The sequence below is a fragment of the Psittacula echo genome, assembly GCF_963264785.1.
Source record: "Psittacula echo genome assembly, chromosome: 2".
NCBI lineage: Eukaryota > Metazoa > Chordata > Aves > Psittaciformes > Psittacidae > Psittacula > Psittacula echo.
The window spans coordinates 49,828,068-49,851,750 of record NC_137737.1 but is presented as its reverse complement, the minus strand read 5'-3'; the positions used below and the strand labels follow the sequence as shown (position 1 = coordinate 49,851,750).

General features: G+C 36.2%; 1 protein-coding gene across 6 annotated transcripts in view; it reads left to right on the top strand.

Annotated features, from left to right (window-relative positions):
• Positions 1 to 23,683, top strand: part of ZMYND11 (zinc finger MYND-type containing 11) — a 113,123-nt gene that overhangs the window by 47,693 nt on the left and 41,747 nt on the right. For 5 of the 6 annotated variants that reach the window (XM_080611742.1, XM_080611740.1, XM_080611744.1 and 2 more), the window contains exons 2-3: positions 446 to 580; positions 18,398 to 18,557. In XM_080611742.1, the coding sequence (XP_080467868.1) occupies positions 465 to 580; positions 18,398 to 18,557 (276 nt within the window). In that variant the 5' untranslated portion in view covers positions 446 to 464. The remainder of the gene's footprint in view (positions 1 to 445; positions 581 to 18,397; positions 18,558 to 23,683) is intronic. The other variant, XM_080611741.1, reaches the window with a different exon arrangement.

Here is a 23,683-nt window from a genome sequence, read left to right as displayed (position 1 = left end):
CTGTGGGTCCAGCTTTTTCTCTGTGTCAGAATTCATGCTTACACTGTGTGACGTAGTCAAGCACACTCACTCTTTTTAAGGGTTTTGGGCAATGAAGAAGGCTGTGGGAGCTTCAGGACAGAGCAGCTTGTGCTTTTTACCAAATTTTAGGGAACTGACTTTTCTATAGCAAATTTGATAAATTGTTTGCTATTGATTTGATAATTTTTACTGCTCATCTTTTGTCTTCTGTATAGATGATGTGATGTGAAAGGGGCTCTTGTAAACTACACTTTTTCCTTTTTTCTGCTCTTAAAGCATAAGAAAACAAGCTAATACAGATTGAATTGCTGTAAGTTAGAAATTCTTCCTTGTAATCATATCTATTGCAATATGATCATCATGTAATCCATTTCATAATTCATGATTAACTTTTTGGTGTATCTTTTTTATTTATCGGCTGCAGCTGACCAAGTAAACAGGTCATGGCACGCTTAACGAAGAGGCGACAGGCAGATACAAAGGCTATCCAGCATCTTTGGGCAGCTATAGAAATAATCCGGAACCAGAAGCAAATTGCTAACATTGACCGTATTACAAAGTAAGTGACCTGTTCCAAAAAAAGTCTTGATGAGGGGGAAGGTTGATGCTATTAAAAGCTCTGGGAAACAGAGACAGTAAACACTGTGAGAGACTATGAAACAGTTACATGCACTTCTGTGTTACTAGCTGTCTAATTATTTTAGAAAAAACTTACAGAACTGAGCATCTAAAGGTCCTAAAGTGAGGTTTAATCCATTGAATTTAGATCTTGCTCACCCTGTATTTGTTTTGTATAAGCATCTTTAGGAAATACTCAATATTTTAGTACTTGAACTGAGTTTAGCATGTCAGAGTTATACTCACTTGGTAGCTTGGTCAAAATACAAGAACTAGATACAAGGGCAATAAAATCTGTAAATAACCTAATTCTTTAGGGCAGTGTTATAGACCATTGGAGAACTCTTTTCCAGAAGGCAAAGATAAAACCTGAAGTGTCAGGTTGCTCAAACAAATAAAAAGACATATTTCCTGAGATGGGCATGGATAGGATGCTATTAAAGAAGACATGAGATGATTAGTACCTATGCCTAATATTATTGTTAATAGTAAAATATTCTTCAAAATATATTATGTTCTTCATACACAAAGAAATATGTATTCTTTGTTGTGTGAAGCTTGCAGTGTATGAAAAGGTCTACAGTATTAAAATACCTTTTAAGATAACTTTGAGTAGCGGCTATAATAAAAACTGAAGGAGTTTTTGTGCCTCTCTCTGCTTTGTCTGCATTTCCAGGCCAACATGTACGTCACATTTGTCAAAGTAATGGATATGAATAATTTAAAAGAGCAAAAGTAACCAGTTGGCAACTCTTCAGTTGCCAGAACCAATGTGATAATGAGGCCAGAGAACACTAAAGGGGAAAGTTATAAACAGTGCAGGTGACTAACGAAGTGAAAATCATAACATGGTCCACTGACAGAGTTTGGAAGCTCTGGGGTGGAAGTGACAAGCAAAACTGGCTTCGTAAGTGGAGGAACTGTAAGAGTCCAGGTTCCCCAAATATAGTGAATAATAAGCAGGAGAAAGAAGGAAGATAATGTCCCAAATGAATTAGTGTGTATCTGGCTCCTACAACAAGGAAAAATACACCATTAAACTGAAAAGTACCTTCCCATATTGTTCCAAGGAAGCTTGAAAGGGAGGTTGTATTTTAGGGAATTTCATTTTTGAGGTTGCACTTGAGTTTCAGAATGCTTGAAAGCATGTATATTTGCATCATGTCTCCAAGGAGACAAGTGGGTAAACTAATGCTATATACTTTCCATTTTAACATTTCAAATTACTTGCTCCAGGCCATATATTAGCTGGGTTTGTTAGCTGTTTATGCTCTTTTTATATCTAATAAGGGGAGACAGGCACATCTAGCTGGGGATTCATCCCACTCTTATGAGAGATGCCTATTTTAAGATAGTGCAAATAACATTTAGCTGGGTAAAGTTAGGTAAGACGAATCCTATCGTTGCACACAAGGTTGAGAAAACAAGTAATTAGATACTAGAGAAAGAAGTACTGCTCTTGGTAACTGAAGGGTAGTTTGATTTTTTAAAAAACCAGTCTACATCCAGATTGTATGACTCATCTCTAATCAGAAGAAAAATAAGTGACTAAACAGAGATGCAAGCAGCCTTAGTACTTTGAGAAAGAATTGCGAGGTGTTAGCAGTGGAGAGTAATCTAAACAATGCTTGGACATTGTAAATGTTCCACATGCACATCAGTGACAAGAATGATGGACAGTGTTCTAGTTTCTTTTATGTGAGATTTTAAAGGACTGAACTTTTGGCAAGGAAAAGATAAAGACTTTTCAGTTGCTTTATGATACTAATCATTGATGAAGAAACACAGATGACTTAGCAAATGAGTATGCGTATTACATAATATTCAAAATAAAGTTCTGAAATCAGCAGAGCATCAGATCTCTTCTGATGAAAACTGAGCAGCTGATGTATTCTTCCTTATTGGCTCAAAGATCATTTAGTCAAATACAGCTGCAATTCCTTAAAAGGTCAGTCAGTGTCTGGGCACATAGGCAAATGTATGAATAATAAGAAAGATCAAAATCTAACAGAGGTCAAAAGTGAAAATTATGAGCGTATGTAGATAGTTGGAGTTAAAGAGAGGATTCTCATACTTGGATTAGTAACATTTTTTTTTTAAGTGTTATAGCCTCTCGGGATTGACTGAAAGAGTGGCCTTGCATATTGCAAGTATTCACAAGTAATACTGACAATGAAATTTATGGAAGCATGTGTTATTTCTGAGTAAGGATACAGCAAAACAGCAAGATAATCTTTCTTTATAAATACCTGTTTAAGGTAAGCGACAGTCATCCCACTGTGTCATATAGTGGATGACAAATGTGTACATTCGGAGAACTTCACTAGTTGAAAAGATGACTCATCATTTGAATTTGTATTTTATTTTCTTTTTTGCTATAGTTTGAAGGTTCATTTGTTGCTAGAGACAGATTGTCCTGTATATTTTGTGACTTGTTAGTCCAGACACCTTCATAGCAGAACCTGTACTGCTGCTTTCTTCATCAGGTGGTTTGCTACTTTTAGGCAAACCTCTTTGTTGGCTTTTTTCCTGGCTGGCAGCACAGCATGGCTGTCTCCCTTTTCCTAACATATTCCTGTTTATTTTGTTTCCTTCTTGCTTTTCTTAGTCTTCTGGTGCTGAGTAGAAGCCACTGTACATATCAAGGAGCATTTACTTTCTATGACCAGGGAAGAAATGTTGATAGTATCAAAAGAGGATTTGTTGGTTTTAGATTATGACCTGTTTCAACTCAATATGGAAAAAAAAGAAAAAATCATATAACACATTAAAAATATGTAAAATGAAACCTGTGTACTTTGTATCTAATTATTAAAAAATATCAGGGAAAGAAAGACTTTCAGAAGATGCTGGCAGTGGAAAGTAAGCAAGAAAAGTCTATAGAACTAGCCACGCATTTTCTGTAGAGAACATAAGAGTAGGAGGATAGTGTAGGAGAAGCCAAGAGCACTAGAAGTTACTTCTAATATTATCAGGAAAAACGTATAAGGAAAGAGGCCCTTTAATTAAAAGTAGACTAAATCAAGTATGCTTTGCTTTTTAAAATGGTGAGGGGGATAAGCAAGAAGAGAAAAATGCATGATTTGAAGTGATTGGAAACTGTCTTACATTGAGGAAAGAGTCACTTGGAAAATCTGAATACACGAGTTAGAGCCTTTCAGAAATTAGTTAGTAAGATTACTGAACTTTTGGCAATAATTTTAGAAAAGTCATTGCATGCAGAGAAGTATTAAGAAACACAAGAAAAGTGTCCATTTTTGAAGGAATTAAAAATGTGTGTGTGGAAAAATGGCAAGAATATTACACTGTTAATTGAAGTATTACATAAATACTGAAATAAAACCATTGGTAGGGAAGAGACCACACTGCATGCATTCTTCAGTAGCTTGAAAACTAAGAGAAGGACTGAAACCCAATATTAACAAGAAGTTGAAGTGTCGTGAATTTAAAGGAATTAGTACTAAAAGTGCAAACTGCTATTTGAAAAGATCTTTAAAAATAAATAGTTTTATAGATGTATATATCTATAAGATATATAAAATAAGATACATATTTTATATATCTTATAGATATATATATAAAGACCTAATATAGATCTTTAAAAATACATATGTGTTCCTGTCTTTGTACATAGGCTTCAGTGTGTTCAAAGCATTTTTATTTAATGGGAAAGCTCATTTGAAGGCAGTGGTAACACCTCTGTAAAGGTATACAAAAGAAATATTCTCACCTGGCTTATATTGTCATAGTGTATCTCAAATCAATGAATTATACTGATTTAAAATCTAACTACTAGAAATATCTAACATTTCTACACTACCAAATCATTTAATAACTAAATGATATTTCCAAGAGGTATTTATCAAGAAATATGGCTTATTTTTTTGTCCAGACTTGATGTTGGGATAATTTGACCCTACTATGTCAGTTATTTAAATGATTATTATTAGTATTAGTTATGCTGTAAACACTAGCGGAGAAATGGCTTCCCGTATCTTGTGAATTCTTTGTCAAGAGCGCAGCTTGACAAATTGTTCATCCCTAAAAGCCTGCTAAAAATCATAATTATGCTTTGACTTTCTGTTTTTTCCTCATTATCTTCCATCTGGTTTGGATTTGGGGAAACCTCAGAATTTGATTCTGTGGAATGAAATGGCTTAAAATACACTGGAAAGAAGGCATGCATATTTAAATGAGTAGGATAAGTTATTGACATTCAGTTGCATAGCAGATTGGTATTTCTGCACAGGCATGTTTTTAAAGTTCTCTCTCTTTGGCTACTCCAGGCTTCCAGTTTCTTTTACAGTATTTCCTGTATAATTCCTTTACAGGTAATTTGACTCCTCAGAGTTAATTAACTATTAATTAAATATTTACACTTTTTCTCACAAGGTATTGGGTTTCCTCAGTACCAATTTATGAACATTTCATGATCCTCATGATTAGTTCAGAGTTCATTTAATGTTATTGAAATACCCAATTGGTAAATACAGTGTTCTAGAACTATTACTGGCTATTTCAAGATTTTGTCACTGTAAACAGGTAATTATTCTGATTTCTAAACTATTGCATGAAGACTAATGTGAAGAACCAAACCATAATTATTTTCTTCTGTACTTCCTTCCTTAAATTTTTTTCTCTCTCCCTTTGATGTGTTTCATGATTTATTTAGTTAATTGACTTCTCTCTCTGTATCTTACAAAAGTCTATACCGTTTTTGTGTACTGTGACAGGGAATGAAGGCCCTATTACCATCTGGAGCAGATATGCTGTGACCACACAGCATTGCCTTTGGCTCATGGTATTTTATTTTGGCCCTGGCACACTCTTTGTTTTACATGTGTGTGTGGTTCTTCTGTTCTAAGCACCAAAAATAATACAGCCCACAGCAATGCTATTCTGGAAACATGAAGCTGGAGGCATGATAGTTTGCCACATGAAGCTGGAGGCATGATGTGAAGGCATCTGAGGGCACATAGCATGCTGGAGTAGTGTTGGAGTGCCCTTGGCAGAAAGCGCCAATCTTGGCATGGTTTACATCCATGTTCTCTATTAGGAGCAAGCTAACCTCTTGGTCGTGCTTTGCCTTTTTCCCAAGAGGAACAAATTGGTTTTCTGCAGAATGGAGCCTGAGAGGTGAGTTAGTTTGGGAGTGAAACCAGGAGTGACCATAGTCCACAAGGTAGAGGTTGCTCAGCTTTTGGGCAGATGAAGCTAATGGGAAGACCATTAGCTAAGATAAAACTGATATGCTGTAACTGGAGAATTTGTGTTATTTTTAAATAAAGCAAAGCTGAAACTGAGTTTCATCAGTCAGAAAGCTGTTTTACAACACTGGTGATAAAGAAAATGACATTTCGTTCATAAACACTTACAAAAACTGTAATCTTTTTTAATTGGCATTCAAATGGGATGGTCCAATACTAGGTCCCTAAATGGTCATAACCATTTTTCCTTTATTTATTCTGTGGACTCTTTTTTGTTATATTCTAACTTAATGTAAATGCAGCTCAGCCAGAACATCTAAGAGAAATGAGCAGATCCCAAGCCCGTGTAGAGTAGACTCTGTCAGTCCCTTGTTAGCTTTGTGTGGACTGACATTAATCAGCATTTATGGGATAGCATGCCAGAAACGAATTACTCAGCATGAAAGATTACTGTAGAATGATGAGATTTTCTGGTCCCCCAGTTGAGGTTGAGTCGCTAGCAATTGTAGATTGAGTATGTGACCCTCTCAGTTTGACATTTAGTCCTGGGAGGGGGATATTTGGGTTCTTCTCCAAATATCACTGTGAAGTTTTTCCAGTCAATCTCTGAGAATAGTTAAAGTTAAGGGCCTTTTCCATCCATAAATCTGAATTTGTTGCCTTAGTTCTTTTGCTGTTCTCTTTCTTAGCTGTCTTCTTTAACAAAAAACAATTTCTAGAAGCACTGATTAAAGCAAAGATGAGAATGAACAATTTGAACAGGTAGAGAATAATCATAAGAGAGTATAAATAAGAAAATGAGCAATTTGAACAGGTAGGGAATAATCATACAAGTCTATAAATAAGAATATGCAACACAGTAGGAAGAAAAAAAATTAGAACACGATTTTTACAGTATTGCTTATTCAAAGCTCAGAAACTTGTTAGAGAAAGTCCGTCACTATTTATAGTACCTTTGATGAAAATTTATATCTTCCTAGTATTGTGCATGTTGCAACTAAATACTCATGTATTAAAAAAAATAATAGCCATAAGAATAACTTGGAGAGCAGATGACTCTGGATTTATAACTAGGTAATCCTGTTGTTTAACTTTACATGAGCGGAAGTATTGTAGCACCTGATATTTTTTTGACTGAAATGAAAGCTTAGAAATATTTTTCTGCTCTGTTGGTTTCTTATTCTTTGTCAAGCCATTCCCTTAAAATACCTATCTTTTTGCTACCAGAGAGTAAGCTTATCTGGAAACAATTGTTTAAAGTAAAACATCCTACTGGTATGCAGAAGAATGCAGTGGTTGCTTTAACCAGTGTTACTGGCTCCTTTTCCACATCTTTTGTATCATCCTCGTGTATGATTTAAATGTGAACATGCAAAACATTAAACCCAACTCTTCAAAATCTGGTACATATTAGTCAAACCCCGGTTAGTTGTGTTGTGGAACAGGTCAATATTGAAAAAGGTGCTCAGGAAAGTCACATTTTACCAGTTGGGAAAGGATAAGAAAGGATACTACAGTGAATTTTTTTCCATGCCATGCAGTGTAATAGCAGTTCATAATTATGCAAGGGCAGGCAAAAGTGTGGAGTGCAAGATCTACAAAAAGTAGGATGATACTACTTCCTCAGCAGACCAATAGCTGCCCTTAGTGGCAGCCTGTCTATTGGTGTTCATCTCTGAGAAAACTGAATTCAGTTTGTATGGGTTTGGCTTGATTATAGATCTGTGCATTACAGAAAACAAACAGAAACACGTCACCAGGTGATGACAGGATAGAAAATTCTCAGTTTTAAGTATCTATTCATGTGTTTTCTGTTATAATCAAGGACAGTGCACTTCTTTCTGTCTGACCACTAAGTCAATTTCCTTTCCCATTTGTTTTACATTTCCTCTGTCTTTCACATGTTAAACTTCGGTTGCTTCTCTTAACCCCAGACCAATGTTTCTTTTTGTGTTCTTATAACACAATTTTTACAGTAAACCAAGACAGCGAACTAAGTCTAGAGTTTTCAAGCTTGTAAATCCTTAGTCATAGATTTTCCTGGGGAAAAAAATACCTTCTCTGCTTTTTCAGCAATTTTTTCATTGATTCAGTAAAAAAAAAAAAAAAGAAAAAAAATTTACTAAAGAAAGCTGTCTAAAATTGAGAATTTGACTCCCTAATGACAAAATTTTTAGTAAAAGTATTATTTTGGTCATGTATAAAAATCCTGTGTTATCTGTGCATAACTGTCAGTTACAAGCATAGCAATATTTCACATAGAAAAAAGATGGGCATCAAAATGTTTGACTTGTTTGATACATTAATTTTTTATACTGATGGCTTCACAGAGAAGTTAAATGATGCATTCAGGCTGAAATTTTTGGACATTCTCAAAAGTTCAGATATACACTAAAAAGTTATAAAAAGAGCTCTGAAAACTGCATATAGGCAGAAAAGTACAGAGAATCTCACCAGCTTTTGCATCATAACCAGTGCACAATTTTGCTTGTATATTTGTACTGAGACTAACCAGTGAGGTAATATTCAGCAAGCTAGTAAGCTTTCATATTGATGACTTTCAGCATCCATATTCACAAAAAAGTTGAAGAGAAACAAGAAGCTAAGCTACATACTCCTTAAGAAGGAATGACAGATTTTCATTGATTACACAAGGAATGTTCACAGTGGCATATGTTCATTTAATTTCACCTGTGTTACTTGTAGATAGCTATATTTGTCATAAAGGTTTTATCTGTTTGCTTATCTGGGCTACAAGGATGCCGGAGAGGGACTCTGTCAGGGGCTGTAGTGATAGGACAAGGGGAAATGGGTTTAAACTTAATCAGGGGAAGTTTAGGTTAGGTACAAGGAAGAAGTTCTTTACTGTGAGGTTGGTGAGACACTGGAACAGGTGCCCAAAGAAGTGGTATCCCTGGCAGTTTTCAAGGCCAGGTTGGACACAGCCTTGGGTGACATGGTCTAGTGTGAGGTATCCCTTCCCATGGCAGGGCGGTTGGAATTTGATGATCTTAAGGTCCTTTCCAACCCTAAGCATTCTGTGATTCTGTGGTGTTTAATCTTAGTTTTGTCTGTGAATTCATAATGATTTTTTGTTTTGGATATTATGTAACTTTAATATTACTGATATTAATGGTCCATTTTAAGAGCTGCTTTTAGATATTCTTGACTAAGGATGGTGGAAGCAGGGATGAAAGGAAAAAGCTGTAAACTTTTCCTAGAAAAAGGCTGTAAAGAATCTAGCTGCACATGTTCTGAGCAGTAGTAGAATTAAAATTTCTGAATTTGTAGATTTTGTTAAAGTGTCATCCTGAGTTTATAATGCGTATTAATAATTACTTCTTCCCCTCTTTCATTGCTATAAATAATTTTCTTGATTCGTGTAACACTTCTGTTTCAGCACATTAATTTAACTGGTTAAAGGAATACATAAAAAGAAGTCCAGATATATTAAGTGCTGTTTGTGATTTGTTAGGGATAATTGTTCCTTCAAATTGGTTCTGAGCCACTTTCCCACTATGTGATAAAGAATATTTGTTCCTGAATTGCTGGGTCTTGTGGATGACTTTCTGGCAAAGAACGGCCATGTACCCAGATCAGCAAGTGCCTATGTGGAGTTCAACATGAACCAAGGAACAACAAAAGGTGGAGGAGGACGGGAGTGAGGCACTGGGAATGAGAATCCCAGCAAGATAAGAAGGAGCTGGAATTTACTGAGTTGCTAGATTGAGGACTGTTGGAAAACTTTGAAGGTCAGGTTCTCACCCCTGTGCTTAACCAATTATATGTTAGTTGTTAAGGGCCTCAGAGATATGTATCCAATCACAGTGGGCCAAGTTAGTGCAAACAACTTGAAGAAATAGTATATAAAGAGTTAGTTTTCTGTAATAAATGGCTTAGTCTGATCACATTGATCTCCGACTGAGTCCATTCCATGACAGGGTCTGCTTCTCAGTGCTGGCTGCCATAAAACTAATTTACTGCCTAGTGTAGAAAACTTCACAGTGGTACTGGCGGAGATTCCTCCAGCTCTGCCACCTCTTTATTCCTGCTTTATGAGACTACATGGAATGAAAAGGATGCTGTGCAACCGCAGAGGTAGCCTATAGGGGTTTAGTATAAAAGGACATTTTGCTGAGGACTAGATCTTGAGGTGAGGCTGAACTTCTTGTGTATTTGGTTTGATACAAAGTGTTAACACCACGCACATCTAGTTCCTACACTTCAGTCTGAAAAAAATAAATGGTGCTCTGAAAAGTAGATGCTCTAATAAACAGGTGTTCTAACAAATTTTGTTTGATCAATTTTCCTTCTCTAATAATTCTTAAGTATGTTCTTGTATGGTATTGCTAGTAAGGCAGGTTTTTTTATCTCAGAGGTCGATGTTCTTCATTGATTCAGTAGGCGAAGTTATCTCTGGGCTGAGCATGAGTGTGGCTACTAAATAAAATGATTCACACTAACAGCACAAACACATGGTTATTAACAACAGCCATATTCCTTGTTTGATGTTTGCTAATGAGTGCAAACTCATTACTATAAAAACTGTAATATTCAATGTGTAATACTTTCTTAGATAATACATGCAAACTATGAACTCCAGCATAAATTGAGAAGGAAAGTGGTGGAAGTGTAACTGACTTGAAAATAACTATCCCCATTTTCATATGAATGGATGTTCTTATGTACTCTATACTTCTTTTAATATTTGTATTGAAGTTGTGTAATTTTACACAAAAAATACATAACAGACTATTTCTAAATACTGAAAGTAAACCAATTTACTTTTTCTGTCACAACCAGTATTGAGTTTTGCTTGAATCGTAACATCTTTATAATATTGGAAAGTGAAAGTTACAGCTTATGTCTGTTTTGGTGTGGTTTTTTTTTTTTTTTTTTTTTTGCTGTAAATAAATGTGGCTTTCTATTGGAAGTAAAAAATAAAAATGAGTGTGGCCATTTAACACGTGACCTGAAGTGCTCATTAAGGCTTTCTGTGTAATCAGTGGAGAAAGAATGATCTCCAAAGCACTACTCATACCATCTATTTCAGGCTGTGGTTTCATATTCCCATTCATGTAAACAGTATCAGCACCCAAAGCAGCAGCCCTGCCCTGATGGCTTTTCCAGCCTGTTCCTGATGTGCTATTTCATAGCTGGTAATTAGGTGAACATTTTTTAAGCATGCTTTGAATTGAGATGGACAGTATGAACTGAATAAATATTTGTGCAAGGTATTCTAACTATTATATGATTCTGTGCTTAGCTGGGGCATTATATTCTGAGTCATGTATTACTTGTTTGTCTCTTCAGTACTTCCATAGAAAAATGCTGGATGGAACAGTGAGTCTGCATATACAAGCAATTGTGCATATGCATGCAATGCCCCTGGACAATTAGTGCTCCTGTTTGCCAGCAGTAGTCTGTGCACATCCATGTACATTACCAGCAGTATCACATACAACTTTTTGGGTTGGAAAAACAGGAGTAGAGCCCTTTTTTAGGTAAGCTTCTCCTTAAGAAGGTGGTAGTAGTTCTGAAAGAGAGATTTTTGTAGGTAAGGGTTGAATAGCTTGGTATCTTAATTACTTGCTTTTCATGGTCATATTGGTGGGTTACACAATCTTAATTGTATAGTGAAGTTGTATGGGTGAGGATTTAAATTACTGAAACAAGGAATTACCTGAGTTAAAATCACTGTAGTTTTGACAGAAATGACCCAGGTGACATTGACAATAAAGGAAACTGTGTGGTGCTTGGAGTATCTTATGTGCAAACAATGCTTTAGATTGCTCCTTAGCTTTGTTTTAGCAGCAGCAAAAGAAACATAAGGCAGATCGTAATCATAATCAAAACTTCAGAAACTGTAAACATACCAAAAAGTGTCTTAGAAAATGAAAGTGTGCTGGTACATCCCCATTGTAAACAGCTCTTCTTTCTCTGTGTGTCTGTATTGTGTTCAGCTCTCAGACCAGCTCCCAGTTTCAGGCAAGCAGGAATATATAATTCAAATATATTGTTTTGAAATACAAATATCTGTAATGTTTAGCGCATATTTCATGAAAGCTGATTTGTACCACAGTGCTACATGTGTATGGAGCATGCACCGTAGGCTGCAGAGTTGAGACCTTGAGATACAACAGTGAGCACAAATCTTCACCTGGCTCTCCACAAGTATAGCTAGTGGATTCCTGAGATTTTAGACTGGGTGTTTTAAATTCTTACGCCATGTAGCTGTATTTGTTTAAAAAAAAAAAAAAGAAAAGAAAAGAAAGAAAGAGGGAAGAATGGCAGCCATCTTCCATTTTTACTTTCAGTATAACCAAGTGATCTGTTCTTTGCAAATTAAAAAATGTCTTAAAAGAAGTGTGTGGGCCTTCTACAAAACTGCTGTCATACCCTGAATCTAAAGCAAAAGGCATCATTTCTCACCAGAGGTAGGAAGACAATATAAAACTCAGATTTTTGGCTGCTTTCCTTCCATTTTATGTATTACTCCTCAAGGTCTGTCCCTGAATCTAGGACATTTTTATATACCTGTAGGTAACATTTAAAATTAATGGCAGTTTTTCAGCTATTCTTAATGGGATCTGCTGTATTTTATCAGATCTCAGATGTGAGATGAGTTAGGTGTACAAGGGAATCTTAAGACTGCTGTTTCTCCCTGGATGAATTGCTTAGCAGATAGTCTGCTGCTGCCAGCAGACTGCTACTTCCCTTCATATTGTGGAGGGTGGAGGCATCCAGCACAGATAGAGATAATTGATCAGACCAAGATTACAGTGTTTGCCACTAAAATTAGCATCTACCTACACTTGTCACACTGTTGTACTTCATATAAGGCAGCTATTTCCTGTATGTATTTTACTTTAGTATTTTATGGAGATGCTTGTTTTAGCATTTTTTCAGTATTTTCCTTTTGATGAGTTCAGGTAGCTGAAAATGCAATTCCTTATGAGTCCAGAAAAACTGTTTTTGGTTTGTTTTTTTTTTAATACCTGTGTCAGTTTTCCACCTTAAGTAACCTTCCTTCCTTCCTTGGCCAGCTGAGGTTTTCTTGGGCCATAGCACAACTGCTCCCATGTAAACTATTTGCTGCATCTCATGAGACCACAGTTGCCTTCAAGAGGACTCTCTTGAAGTATACTTATCTCTTTACGTGCATTGTTTTGTGGCTATTAAGCTCTTTGGGACAGGGTTTGACTGCGTGTTGTGTCTTGCACAGCACCAAGCAGGAGTTGTGAGCTATGCGACAGCTGTAGGCAAAAAGTTCACCATCTGATCCCCTGGAAGTGCCAGCTACTTTTGTATCTGTTTTGCTTCCATGGTGATTGCAGCTTTAGAGTCTGCTTGCTCCACACCCCTGAGATGAAAACAAACCGTTTTCTTGAGTTTTAAGGTATCTATCTTATGAAGCATATGTATTAGACCTAGGTTTTGAATAGAAAGACATGCTGAACACCGGCTGGTTTGGGGAAATACTTTTGAAGTTTTAGGTGTGAATTGCTCATATGCTGACAGACTTAGGTGCTTCTATAATGTCTCCTGTATATTGGGCAGGCAAGCAGTTTAGAGGTGGATTAGGGTACTCCTGTGGTCCAGTTTTGTTTAGCAAAGAGAGAGGGCAAGATCCAGTTGTGAGTAGTGGCATGAGTTACAGGAGCTTCCATAGTTTGTTACTGTGAAGGAGAGAAACTCTGGCAGGGTATGTACCAGGTTTGCTTGCATATCATTTCTCTCCTGTCACTGCAACATGGTGAGGTATGCAGCAGATGGCTGTGTGGCTCCTGGATGCTGTGAGGCCTGTGAGAGCTGCTTAAGTCCTCACTTCCAGCTGTGCTGACCCCTTGGGCTGTCCCTGTGGTGTCTGAGAATTTTCAAGGTTTTAGGATGGGTAACAAGAATAATGTATATAAACAGAAGAATGTGATGATATTTTATTGCTAAATGTGAAAAGACCTGACTACTGTGCATTTGCAGTCCCAAGTAGGTTTAAAATTGTTTCGTATTTTTCTGATTAGTATTTCATGTAATAAAGACAGATGAGAATACACACATGTCCAGTCTATAAATCTGTGAATGATTGTTCACTGTGAAGGTGATGCAACACTGGAACAACTTGCCAAAGAAGTTGTGGATGGCTCATCCCTGAAAGTGTTCAAGGCCAGGCTGGACGGGGCTTTGAGCAATCTGATCTAGTGGAAGGTGTCCCTGCCTGTGGCAGGAGGATTGGAACTAAATGATCTGAAGGTCCCTTCCAAACCAGACCATTCGGTGATTCTCTGACAATCACCTATTGTTCTCTAATTTTTTTTCTTCTGCTGTGGGACAAATGTGTACATGCAATACCCACGTGCACATGTGCATTTACCTGACTGTTGGTAGTATCTTGTTTCTGAAGGTCAGCACATTAACATATACATTTGATGGTGTGACAGTGCTGACGTTTGTTTAAAGGTGGTAATGAACAGTCTACACGATAGAGATTCTTATCCTTTGCTTTCCAAGTGGTGTTGCAATAATTGAAAACTGCTTTAGTAGGCTCTTGGAAGTTGATTACAAAACTAATTGTGCTAGATTTGCTAGATTCTTCTATGCTAATGTCAAGGAGGTTTATGTTGCCAGTTTATAAATGGAGAAAATACTGACCTGTAAAGAACTTTAATATTGAGCAGCAGTTCAGTTGCTTCTGTATCGAGCAGACAGGCAGCCTCATTGGCTGAGGTTTGGAATTTAGCGTGCAGATTATCAGGCCAAAAGTCCTCTTTTGATCAGACAGGCCCTCATTTTATGTAGTAGGAATTAACACAGTTAAATTGTATTTTGAAATCATTGGTTTAGCCCCCTTTCTGATTCGGGCTGGTTTGTTGTATTTAGGGGATTTTACTTTGTCTCCATAACTTATTCTTGCCCAACTGAGTGTATTTGCTTTACTTCTTGTGGCTGGCTACATAATAGCAGTATAGGGGTTGTATTAGCTTCCCAATCTGTTGATGTGGAGGACTGGGCAGGAGCATAACAAACCCGTATTGCTTCAACTCCCTGTCTCCAAGGTAAGGCTAATCAGCTTTTGTTGAAAACAGCAGTTGGGAATCGCTCTCTTCCTTGTTTTTTAACTTGGTGCCAGATGCTTCAGTGCATGCAGTGCCAGGAAAAGAGTTGCACTCCCTGGATTAGTAGTGTCACTTCTGCACGAAGACATTTCAATATTGTTTTCCCTGATCTGATAATGAGTCTGATGTGGTAGTTAGAACTCCAAACATCACATATTCTGTTTCTAGGCTGGAGTGTAGCTTACTTTGTGTTTCCAGCATCTTTCACATGTTGTGACATTTCATTATTAAAGAACTTCAACTATCTTTTCTGGTTCAAATCCTGTGCCTTCATCACTTCATAGTTTAGCTGCCATCCTTCTGGCTGAAAACAAGCAAGACAGGATTTCATCCAGACCCTGCCAGTGTTGTTTTGTAGTCTGTAAGTATCTAGCCATTCACAGGTTTTAATATATTAAGTAAAAATTCAGGGGAGGGGAGACTTTTCTACCAGCAGTTCTACTCTTCAGAGTAAAAATATTTTTGATACACGTGTGTGCTTTCCTATGAAAGCTGATAGTAGCAATTTGTTTTTTAAAATGGAAAACACTGTGGAACTCCAGGCTGCACAGTCTGAACATTGACTAAAGTAGTCTTCAGAAAGCTCTGAGGATTCATTACCAGATTATTAAATGATTATTAAATAAGGAGATAGTTTAGTTGGTGGCAGGACTTTCACTCTGGTTGAGAACAAATTGGATTTGAGAAATGGGCAGTTCTTAGCATTGTGCTCCTTTTCACTAGTGCACACCCTGCCACAGTTGAAATAGGCAGATTAAACCTCAGCTGATTAAAGCTGGTTTAAGGCTTTTTGGTTTGCATTATATGTATTTTCTGTTCAGAGATGTGAGTGAGAAATAATCAATAAACATGTAACTTGTATTCAAGAGTTTTGTTGGGCTGTGTTTCTGCAACCTAGGGATTATGGTTTCATGGTTTCTTGAGCAGCATGCATTGAAGATTACAGCACTGGGTTAATACTAGATTTCTGTTCTCAGACCTACAGCAGCCTACTGTGATACTGTAGGGAAATTACTTCCTTGTTCAGTGCCTGATTTTTTCTGTCAGTAAAATGGAAAGAATGATAGTTAGTACCTGTGCTATGTGTTTTGAGATCTGTCAAAGACTTGAAGAAATTGCAGTAGGCATGAATGCTATGGCTCTGACAGGGAGTTTGTTAGCACAAAGTTAAAATGGAAATTTGCTGAAAACCCAACAACGTTAGCAAATGTTGACAGAGATAATTTTTAAAAGCTAATCATGTTTGCATAATTATGTTCATATGTGCACACACACGTGAAATACATATAACATGAGTGTATAAACAAATGAGTTGTTTTACCTGTTTCAGGCAGTTTTAAAGCTTCAACACTTTATGCCTCAGCAAACTAGTGGTGTTCACTTGCACTCTGAAGTCTCTATATGTTTAAAACCTCCTTAGAATTTGGAGAACTTGGAAAACTCATTCATAGGGTTTAATATCACTTCAGCAGGTTCTCCTGTTGAGTTTTGGTTTCTTCAGAAGCAGAGAGTGATCAGGTTGGGCAGATGAGCATCCACACAGTATGATACAGAACTGAACTAACGTGTATCTTCTGAGTCATTGTTTGGCCCTCAGTCCTTTTTGTTAGCCAGCATAAGATTCATATATATCAGATTCTATCACAGACTTGCACAAAATTTTGTTCTTTCTCTATTCATTTCATTTATTGTTACTTACTTTTTTTGCGGTGGTCGCATGCACAAACCAACCAGACTTGGACCATGTTGTGGTAGACATCATAAAATACAGTAAATGGTAGCATCTGCCTCTAAGAGTTACCCTAAAAAACTTCCCAAAACTCAAGATCCTGCAAATGTGCTGCATTTATGTAAGTGCCTCTGGTATCAGGCAGAAATTTATAAATGTCCTGTGTTGTTCTGATTATTGTATAATTTACTACACAAATACAGACTTCTATTTAATCAGAAATTTACTATGTGATTGTATGCATTTAGTTTCCTTTAGAGAAAAACAAAAAGATTAGATTAGCATAAAACAGTCCCAGAAAAAGCATGAGAGAGAATGCAGGATTGGAAAAGACTTTTATGCATCCAGAACAGTAAGAAGTTTGAAAGGCGTTTATCTTCAGAGAAGGGCTGTGTGGAGGGTTGACCACTGGAGTGGTCTTCATCCCTTATTGTACCTTTATAACTTCTAAAGCATTAAAATTTCCAGTCAGCCATGTTATTTAAAAAAAAAAAAAAAAAGAACAACAAAACCAAAAACCCAATCAAAACTGCTGTAACTTTTTTTTTATGTAATGCTACTGCTTTAACATAACTTTTTCTCAAGCTTGCTACAGAAAATAATTTTATTTTTTGTGAAGATATTTGTGATGACAGTCATAAAAGAGTCATAATTGCTGCAATTCATTATGGAGCATGGAATTGAGGGTACTATAGCTGACAGCTTTGTCTTAAAAATGGCAAATTACAGATTTCTCTCCCAGGAGACAGGTAAAGAAAGGGTACCTGGAGAAACCAAAAGGGAGAAAAATTCAGTTAGTGCTGTAAGAGAGCTGTAACTAGAAGAATATGTCCACAAAACATTTGGTTCTGAGTCAATTCACTGATCTGCTGATAGCATGCAATTGCAGCTCTTTTCACTTCTCCATGTGCAGTGACTCATGAATACGTTCCTGGAATTCTGCTAAAAAAAAATCTGAAGAGTAATGATCTTAAAACAGGGAGGTCATCTATCTGAGGGAAGATCATTTTGTGTTGTTAACTCCCAGTTCATGTTTGACATTGGTCTAGAAGTAAATTATACTGGATAATGGTCAACGTTACGCAACTGAATCACACGTATATACACAGTTTAGGCTGTATATGTTTTGTTCCCACCACTGCAGGTCATCATAGTGTGATTATTGTGGCTATCTGAAGAATAGGAGAAAAACCACTTTGTACTAGTACTCTAGCTGTTGGGTTTTCATATACAATGCATACATTTCACATTTTTTTTAAATGTGTTGCACTCACAAGCATCACATAGATTTCACTGGGACATCCCCAGACTCATTCTGTGGTATGTATACTGTAGGAAGTTCTACAAGGTTTACAAGAAATGCAAGCTTCAGTTAATCTAAATAAGTCTCTTTAGGGGCACAAATGGATGTGGACATTTAGCAGAGACAAGCCCAAGCAACATGCGTGTTAGTTTTGGTATGCAATAAATTTTTTTGATAGAACATTGCTGTGCTACCGCTCATCTAATCTCTGCATGATAACTTCAAGGGGAATAAAGAATTACTTGGAATAAAAAGGGAACTTGTATTAATTTTGAGGGTTTAAAAACAACCTAAAACTTAGACTGTGTATTACTATAAATAAATTGAAAAAGAGTATTTTTTTTTTTTGCTGACACATTTTATAGTGTAACACTAACACTGAAAGACTTTTGTGCTTTATGTGCAGGTATATGTCTCGAGTCCATGGTATGCATCCAAAAGAAACCACACGTCAGCTGAGTTTAGCAGTCAAGGATGGTCTTATTGTTGAAACCCTGACGGTGGGGTGTAAAGGGTCAAAAGCTGGTATTGAACAAGAAGGATATTGGTTGCCAGGAGATGAGATTGTGAGTATAAAGTCTTTGAGAAAATAAATCACAGTTTCTGATATCTTAGCATGAAAACTTGTTTTAATTTCTATTTCAAGTTATTTATAGATGCTGTGTTGGTGCTTGTGAAGAGGGAAGTAATGCACTCTTAAACTTTTTTAACCTTTTCTATTCCATAGAAGCTCTTTCTTTGTGAATTCTGAGTTTTCTGCTATGAAGCACTGGCAAAGTCCTTTGCTCAGTAATCCCTTACTTTTATGTAGTATTCTCTTCTACAGCTGTAGAAGAAGACAGTAAATATTGGTATTACTTGAAATCCTCAGACTCAAAAAAACCCAAAGATGGTATCTTTTAAAACAACAACACCCTCCCCCCCAAAAAAAAAACAAAAACAAAACAAACAAAAAAAAAAAACCAACAAAACAAAACTCAACAACAAAAAAACCCCCAAAAACCACAGAAGACAAGAATTTTTGATTACTCATGCTTTAATCTGTATCTGAGGAACAAAGAACTCCTCCCTTTCAAAAGTGCAACAAGAAGTTGTTTATTTGTATGCAAACATGCATGAAAAGATGTGTTTTAGAGATACTTGTGAACACTGGGACATTGAGTTAGGAAAGATTTTTTTCACCAAATTAGTTACAGGCGTCTAGACTTTGCTCCACTGAATGCGTAAAATAAATATGTAAATCAAGTTAAACAGATTGAAAATTATGTGAAGGGAAAAAAAGCATGTTTTCTCTGTCTCTCCACAGCTGAGATGGGATGCACTCACAAAGTTAACTGAGAAGACTAGGAGAAAGCTTGCACAATTGCTTTGCCTTGTTCATAAGCCTGGTCTCTGTATTTACAAGACCACATTTTTATAATTAAAAAAAGAGAAGAGTTTGGCAAAGCTTTAAAATACTTAGACTAGGAACTGTTGTTTTGGAATATAAATTGCATTAAATACTCATAAAATGGACAGCATTGTCTCAGACACAGATAATAATTTAGATTTTGAGGAAAAACAGAAAAACTCTACAGGAAGATAAATTCTGAAAACCACCAAAATACTCATTGCATTATTGCAGCCATCAATAAGATTCTGAAAGTGAAACAACAGATTTTTTGTTTTGCAGTGAGAGAATTAGAAGTGGAAACAAGCAGTATCCATAACAGAAATCACATACATTATGTCACTGTTAACATTCTCATTCTAATTTCATTAGAAACTCTCAAGAGAGCCTTTAAAGGGTATGTAGCTTTCTTTTTACTATACTTCCTGGGAATAAACATTTCAGATTTCCAGCTTACCACTTCTAGATATTTCTTCTGTCAGTTTTAACTGTTTAGAGGTGATGTTAACTGTGGATACTCAACATGACATAAAATCTGAGATTTGTAATTATCTCAAGTGTTCAGTATGTTTGTTTCCTCTATTGCTAAGAGAGGAAAAAAAGACTCAAAATGCCTCACAGTAGCCATTTCTTAAATTATCATTCAAAAAATATTCCTGCTACTTATTAGCAACATTTGTCTAACAAAACTTGTAAGATAACCAGCATGTAAATTCCCTGTGAGTCATTAGAATGATGCATTTATTTTATCTCAGAGTGAAAAGAGCTGTCTTTGACTTGACTGAAGATGCAGCTTAAGTCACGTTATGAATAGCCCTTTGGTTAGAAGTATTGACTGTATTTTCAGCATGACTGCTAATCACTGATGCATTGTGCTGTGACCATATGTCTGATGGCCATCTCAGTTGTTCAGAACACCAGTGCACACTTGACTTAACAGTTTATGCAAAAATAGGAATCAGCTTCTTATCCAGGCTGTGTTTTCAACAGTACCCAACCTCCAACTTCCCAATTCTGTTACTGAATCAAAATGCTGCAGACAGGATGAAGCAAACCACATTGACTTAGTATAAAATCATTCTCTTTATTCTTTTATTCAAAAAATTTTAATGAGTAACAAAGTGGCATTGTCATCACTTGACATGAGATCAAGTATTTTCCATTCTTCAACAACTGGTACAAAACCATAAAGTTTGGTATGTTCTCTACATTGGACACGCTGGATAGTTTTATGGATGCTTTGTCTGCACTTGATCAAGATGCATTTTGTATTTCTTTGTAATTCAGTACTGCTCAGATCTGGTACTAATGACTATTGAACCACGAGCTCAAGTTACATTTCAGTGAGGACAAACACATAGACGTCTTCTTAGAGATCCACTTGTAGGAGATAAAACTCTATGAAATAGGGCTATTAATGTTGGAACAGGGATTTCACAGGCTAATCAAACTTCAGCACTTACAGACAGACCTTTGACCCAATTGTCAAACTCAGTTTGACTGGTACTATAGGAACTTGAAAAGTTCATAATGTGAAACAGAAAGGTTTGTGAACTCATCCACCACCTATTGAGAAGAATGCCCTCGGATTTTAGCTGTGTTCTGGCACCACAGTGGAAGTCAGTAGGGACTAGCTGTTTAAAGAAGTTAGCAAAGAGACACATTGCTGTTGTCCCTCCCACCCTTTTTTATTTGAATGTTTGCTTGACGTTTCTTTAGTTTTTTTAAAAAGTTCTGGATCTAAATCCTAGCATTTTAAATCTATATTCCAGTAGATAAATTATTGGCCTGGGCCGCAGAACTATTGAGCCCTTGTATCTGTTAACTTATGTAGGTGCTTGACCAGAGGCTGCTGCGTGGCCTGAAAGTACTGGTTTTAATGATGACTACTAACTGATTGTCAAATGATAGCAATAACTGAAAATATACAGATTATGAAAATATCCATCTCTATTTGGAAAAGATTCATTAGGTAATCTGTGGTGCTTACTTACGTGTTTCCAAACATTTGTCCTGTCAAATAGGTTGACATAATAGATCTATGCAGGGACGCGATCTCTGATGGGGTTACTCTTAGCCTTCAGATGAATGTGTTAAAAAAATGATGTTACTTTGCTATCATTGTTTGATCAGTGTATTGAAGCTGTGGTGAAAAAATGAAGCAAAATCTCATATATTTAGAGATATCTTAGAAAAGAACATGCTGAGGTGCAAAGACAAAATAGTTTGAGGGCATCAGGAGGCCTTTCCAAGAGGGACAGCTCATATGAAAAGGAATATTTTGAAAAACTGGGGAAAAGAATAATCAGATTTTAAAGAGTATAAAATTGTTTTATTTTTCTCTCAAATATAATTGGGAAAATATTTTTATAGAATCTGAAATACGGAGTCAGTTGTCAAACATACTGTATTCCAACTGATATTTAAGGGTTGGTGTATATGCAAGAACTTTGGTGCAAATATTACACCTGTGGGTCTTGTGAGGTATTCATTTTGCTTTCTCATTTGACATCTATACAGATGTTTTGCACATTTTCAGAATGTATTCTCATCTTACAGGCTTTCTCATCTTGAAGATGATTAATGCATTTGACACAAAATAAATGAAAGAAACTATTATTTTCCATTGTTATCCAGGATTTTAGTTAGGAATTTTGAATTTTCACTGTTTGTTGATGCTATTATTATGCGATTCAACAAAATCTCTGCAGCTTCTGGCCTTGTAAGGAAAATGTCAGTCCTGAAATCTGGTAACAGAAATTTACTTTTTCTTTCTAAAAGCTTTATTTCTGTTTCTCACAGAACTTGTGGAATTTGGAAGTGTTAATTATTATCAACATAAAAGAAATTATTTCCTTGCTTTTTGTGTTTAAAAAAAAAAATTGCAAACCAATGTTGTTAACTATGTTTTCAATGCAGTTGATAAAATAGAAGGGAAATGTGGTTCTTGAAGAAAAGAGTCATGAATCTCCTTACCTATTTGTTTCTATTTGCAGTTTTGTCATGATTTTTATGTACTTCTGTCTGTGTAAAATAGTGCTCAGTCTAATCCCAATGAAAGAAATCAAATTAAAGCACCAATCTCATGAAGTTTTATGGGGGGTTAGATACAGTTCTTAGAGTTAGTTTGTTTTACTCTATTTATGTATTTTGTGATTTTTCTACAGACAGTGTGCATGGAGCTATTTTGAGCATTTAATGTGCTAATTCTTCTCCTCATGATTAAAGTCATAAAACTGCACTGACCCAGAGAGAGGCATTATGAATGTATAATTTCATTTTACATGTGTTCATAAAGCCAGACAATATTGTGCTCTTCTAAAATGAAGATATGTTAGTAACATGGGTTTATTGTTTGCATCTGTATGCAACATATCTCATAGCACTTCTGTGGTTTAAAATTGGTTCATGGTGTTCAGTTCTCTAATGAGATGTGAAGAGTGAGGCTTCATACTTAGGGCACTTTAAGCTGTTTCTTCACTGACAAGATACATACAAGGTAATTATGTTTTCAAGAAGTTACTCTTTTACAGAATTCTGTTTTCTGATCATTTAACTGATTGCCTATAGAAAGACCCAGCAGCTCTTCTGACTAGTTAAGTCTGACTTAGGGTTTTAGTTACAGTCCTTTTCCCATGCATTTGGTCCTCTCCATAGCTAAATTACTGCCTCTCCAATTTTTACCTGTAAAGATGTTTTAGTTCAGTGGAGAGCATGCTGTTTGGAGGGGCAGTTTGCTTGCTTTCCTGTTTTCAGAAAGCATTAGAAATAGAATGTGCTTTTTCCCAATACACACATCTAGTCATAATGTGCTAACTCATTACTGGGCATTTTCTGATATATCTAGAAAATGCTGGTGCTTGCTCAGAGTCCAGATACTTTGAAGTCCAAAGGCTGCCTAAATAATCCATCTCTTCACTCAGCCTGCCTTGCCATCATTTTAACCTTTGTTGTAACCCACTGCCAGCACTGTGAGTTTTGAAGGTGATTTTGTTAACCCTAGTGGCCTTAGGCTCATACCCAGTCATTATTGTGATTTGATGTATTGCAGGTTCAATTTTGCTAAGATCAATCTATGAGAAAGGAGTATTTTGGCCGTTACGTTTGTGTTAATCTAAATTGCTTTAGATTAAGCAAAGGCTTGGTTACTTACTTGCCATGCTTAATTGCTTTGTAATTATATTGATTTTTCCATGTTAGGTCAGTATTGGTAGCCAAAAGCTGTTGTTTAAACTGGCTATATCATCTTGAGTCTCCATAAATATAATTATAAAAAGCTTCAGAGCGGTTGCTGTGAGCATT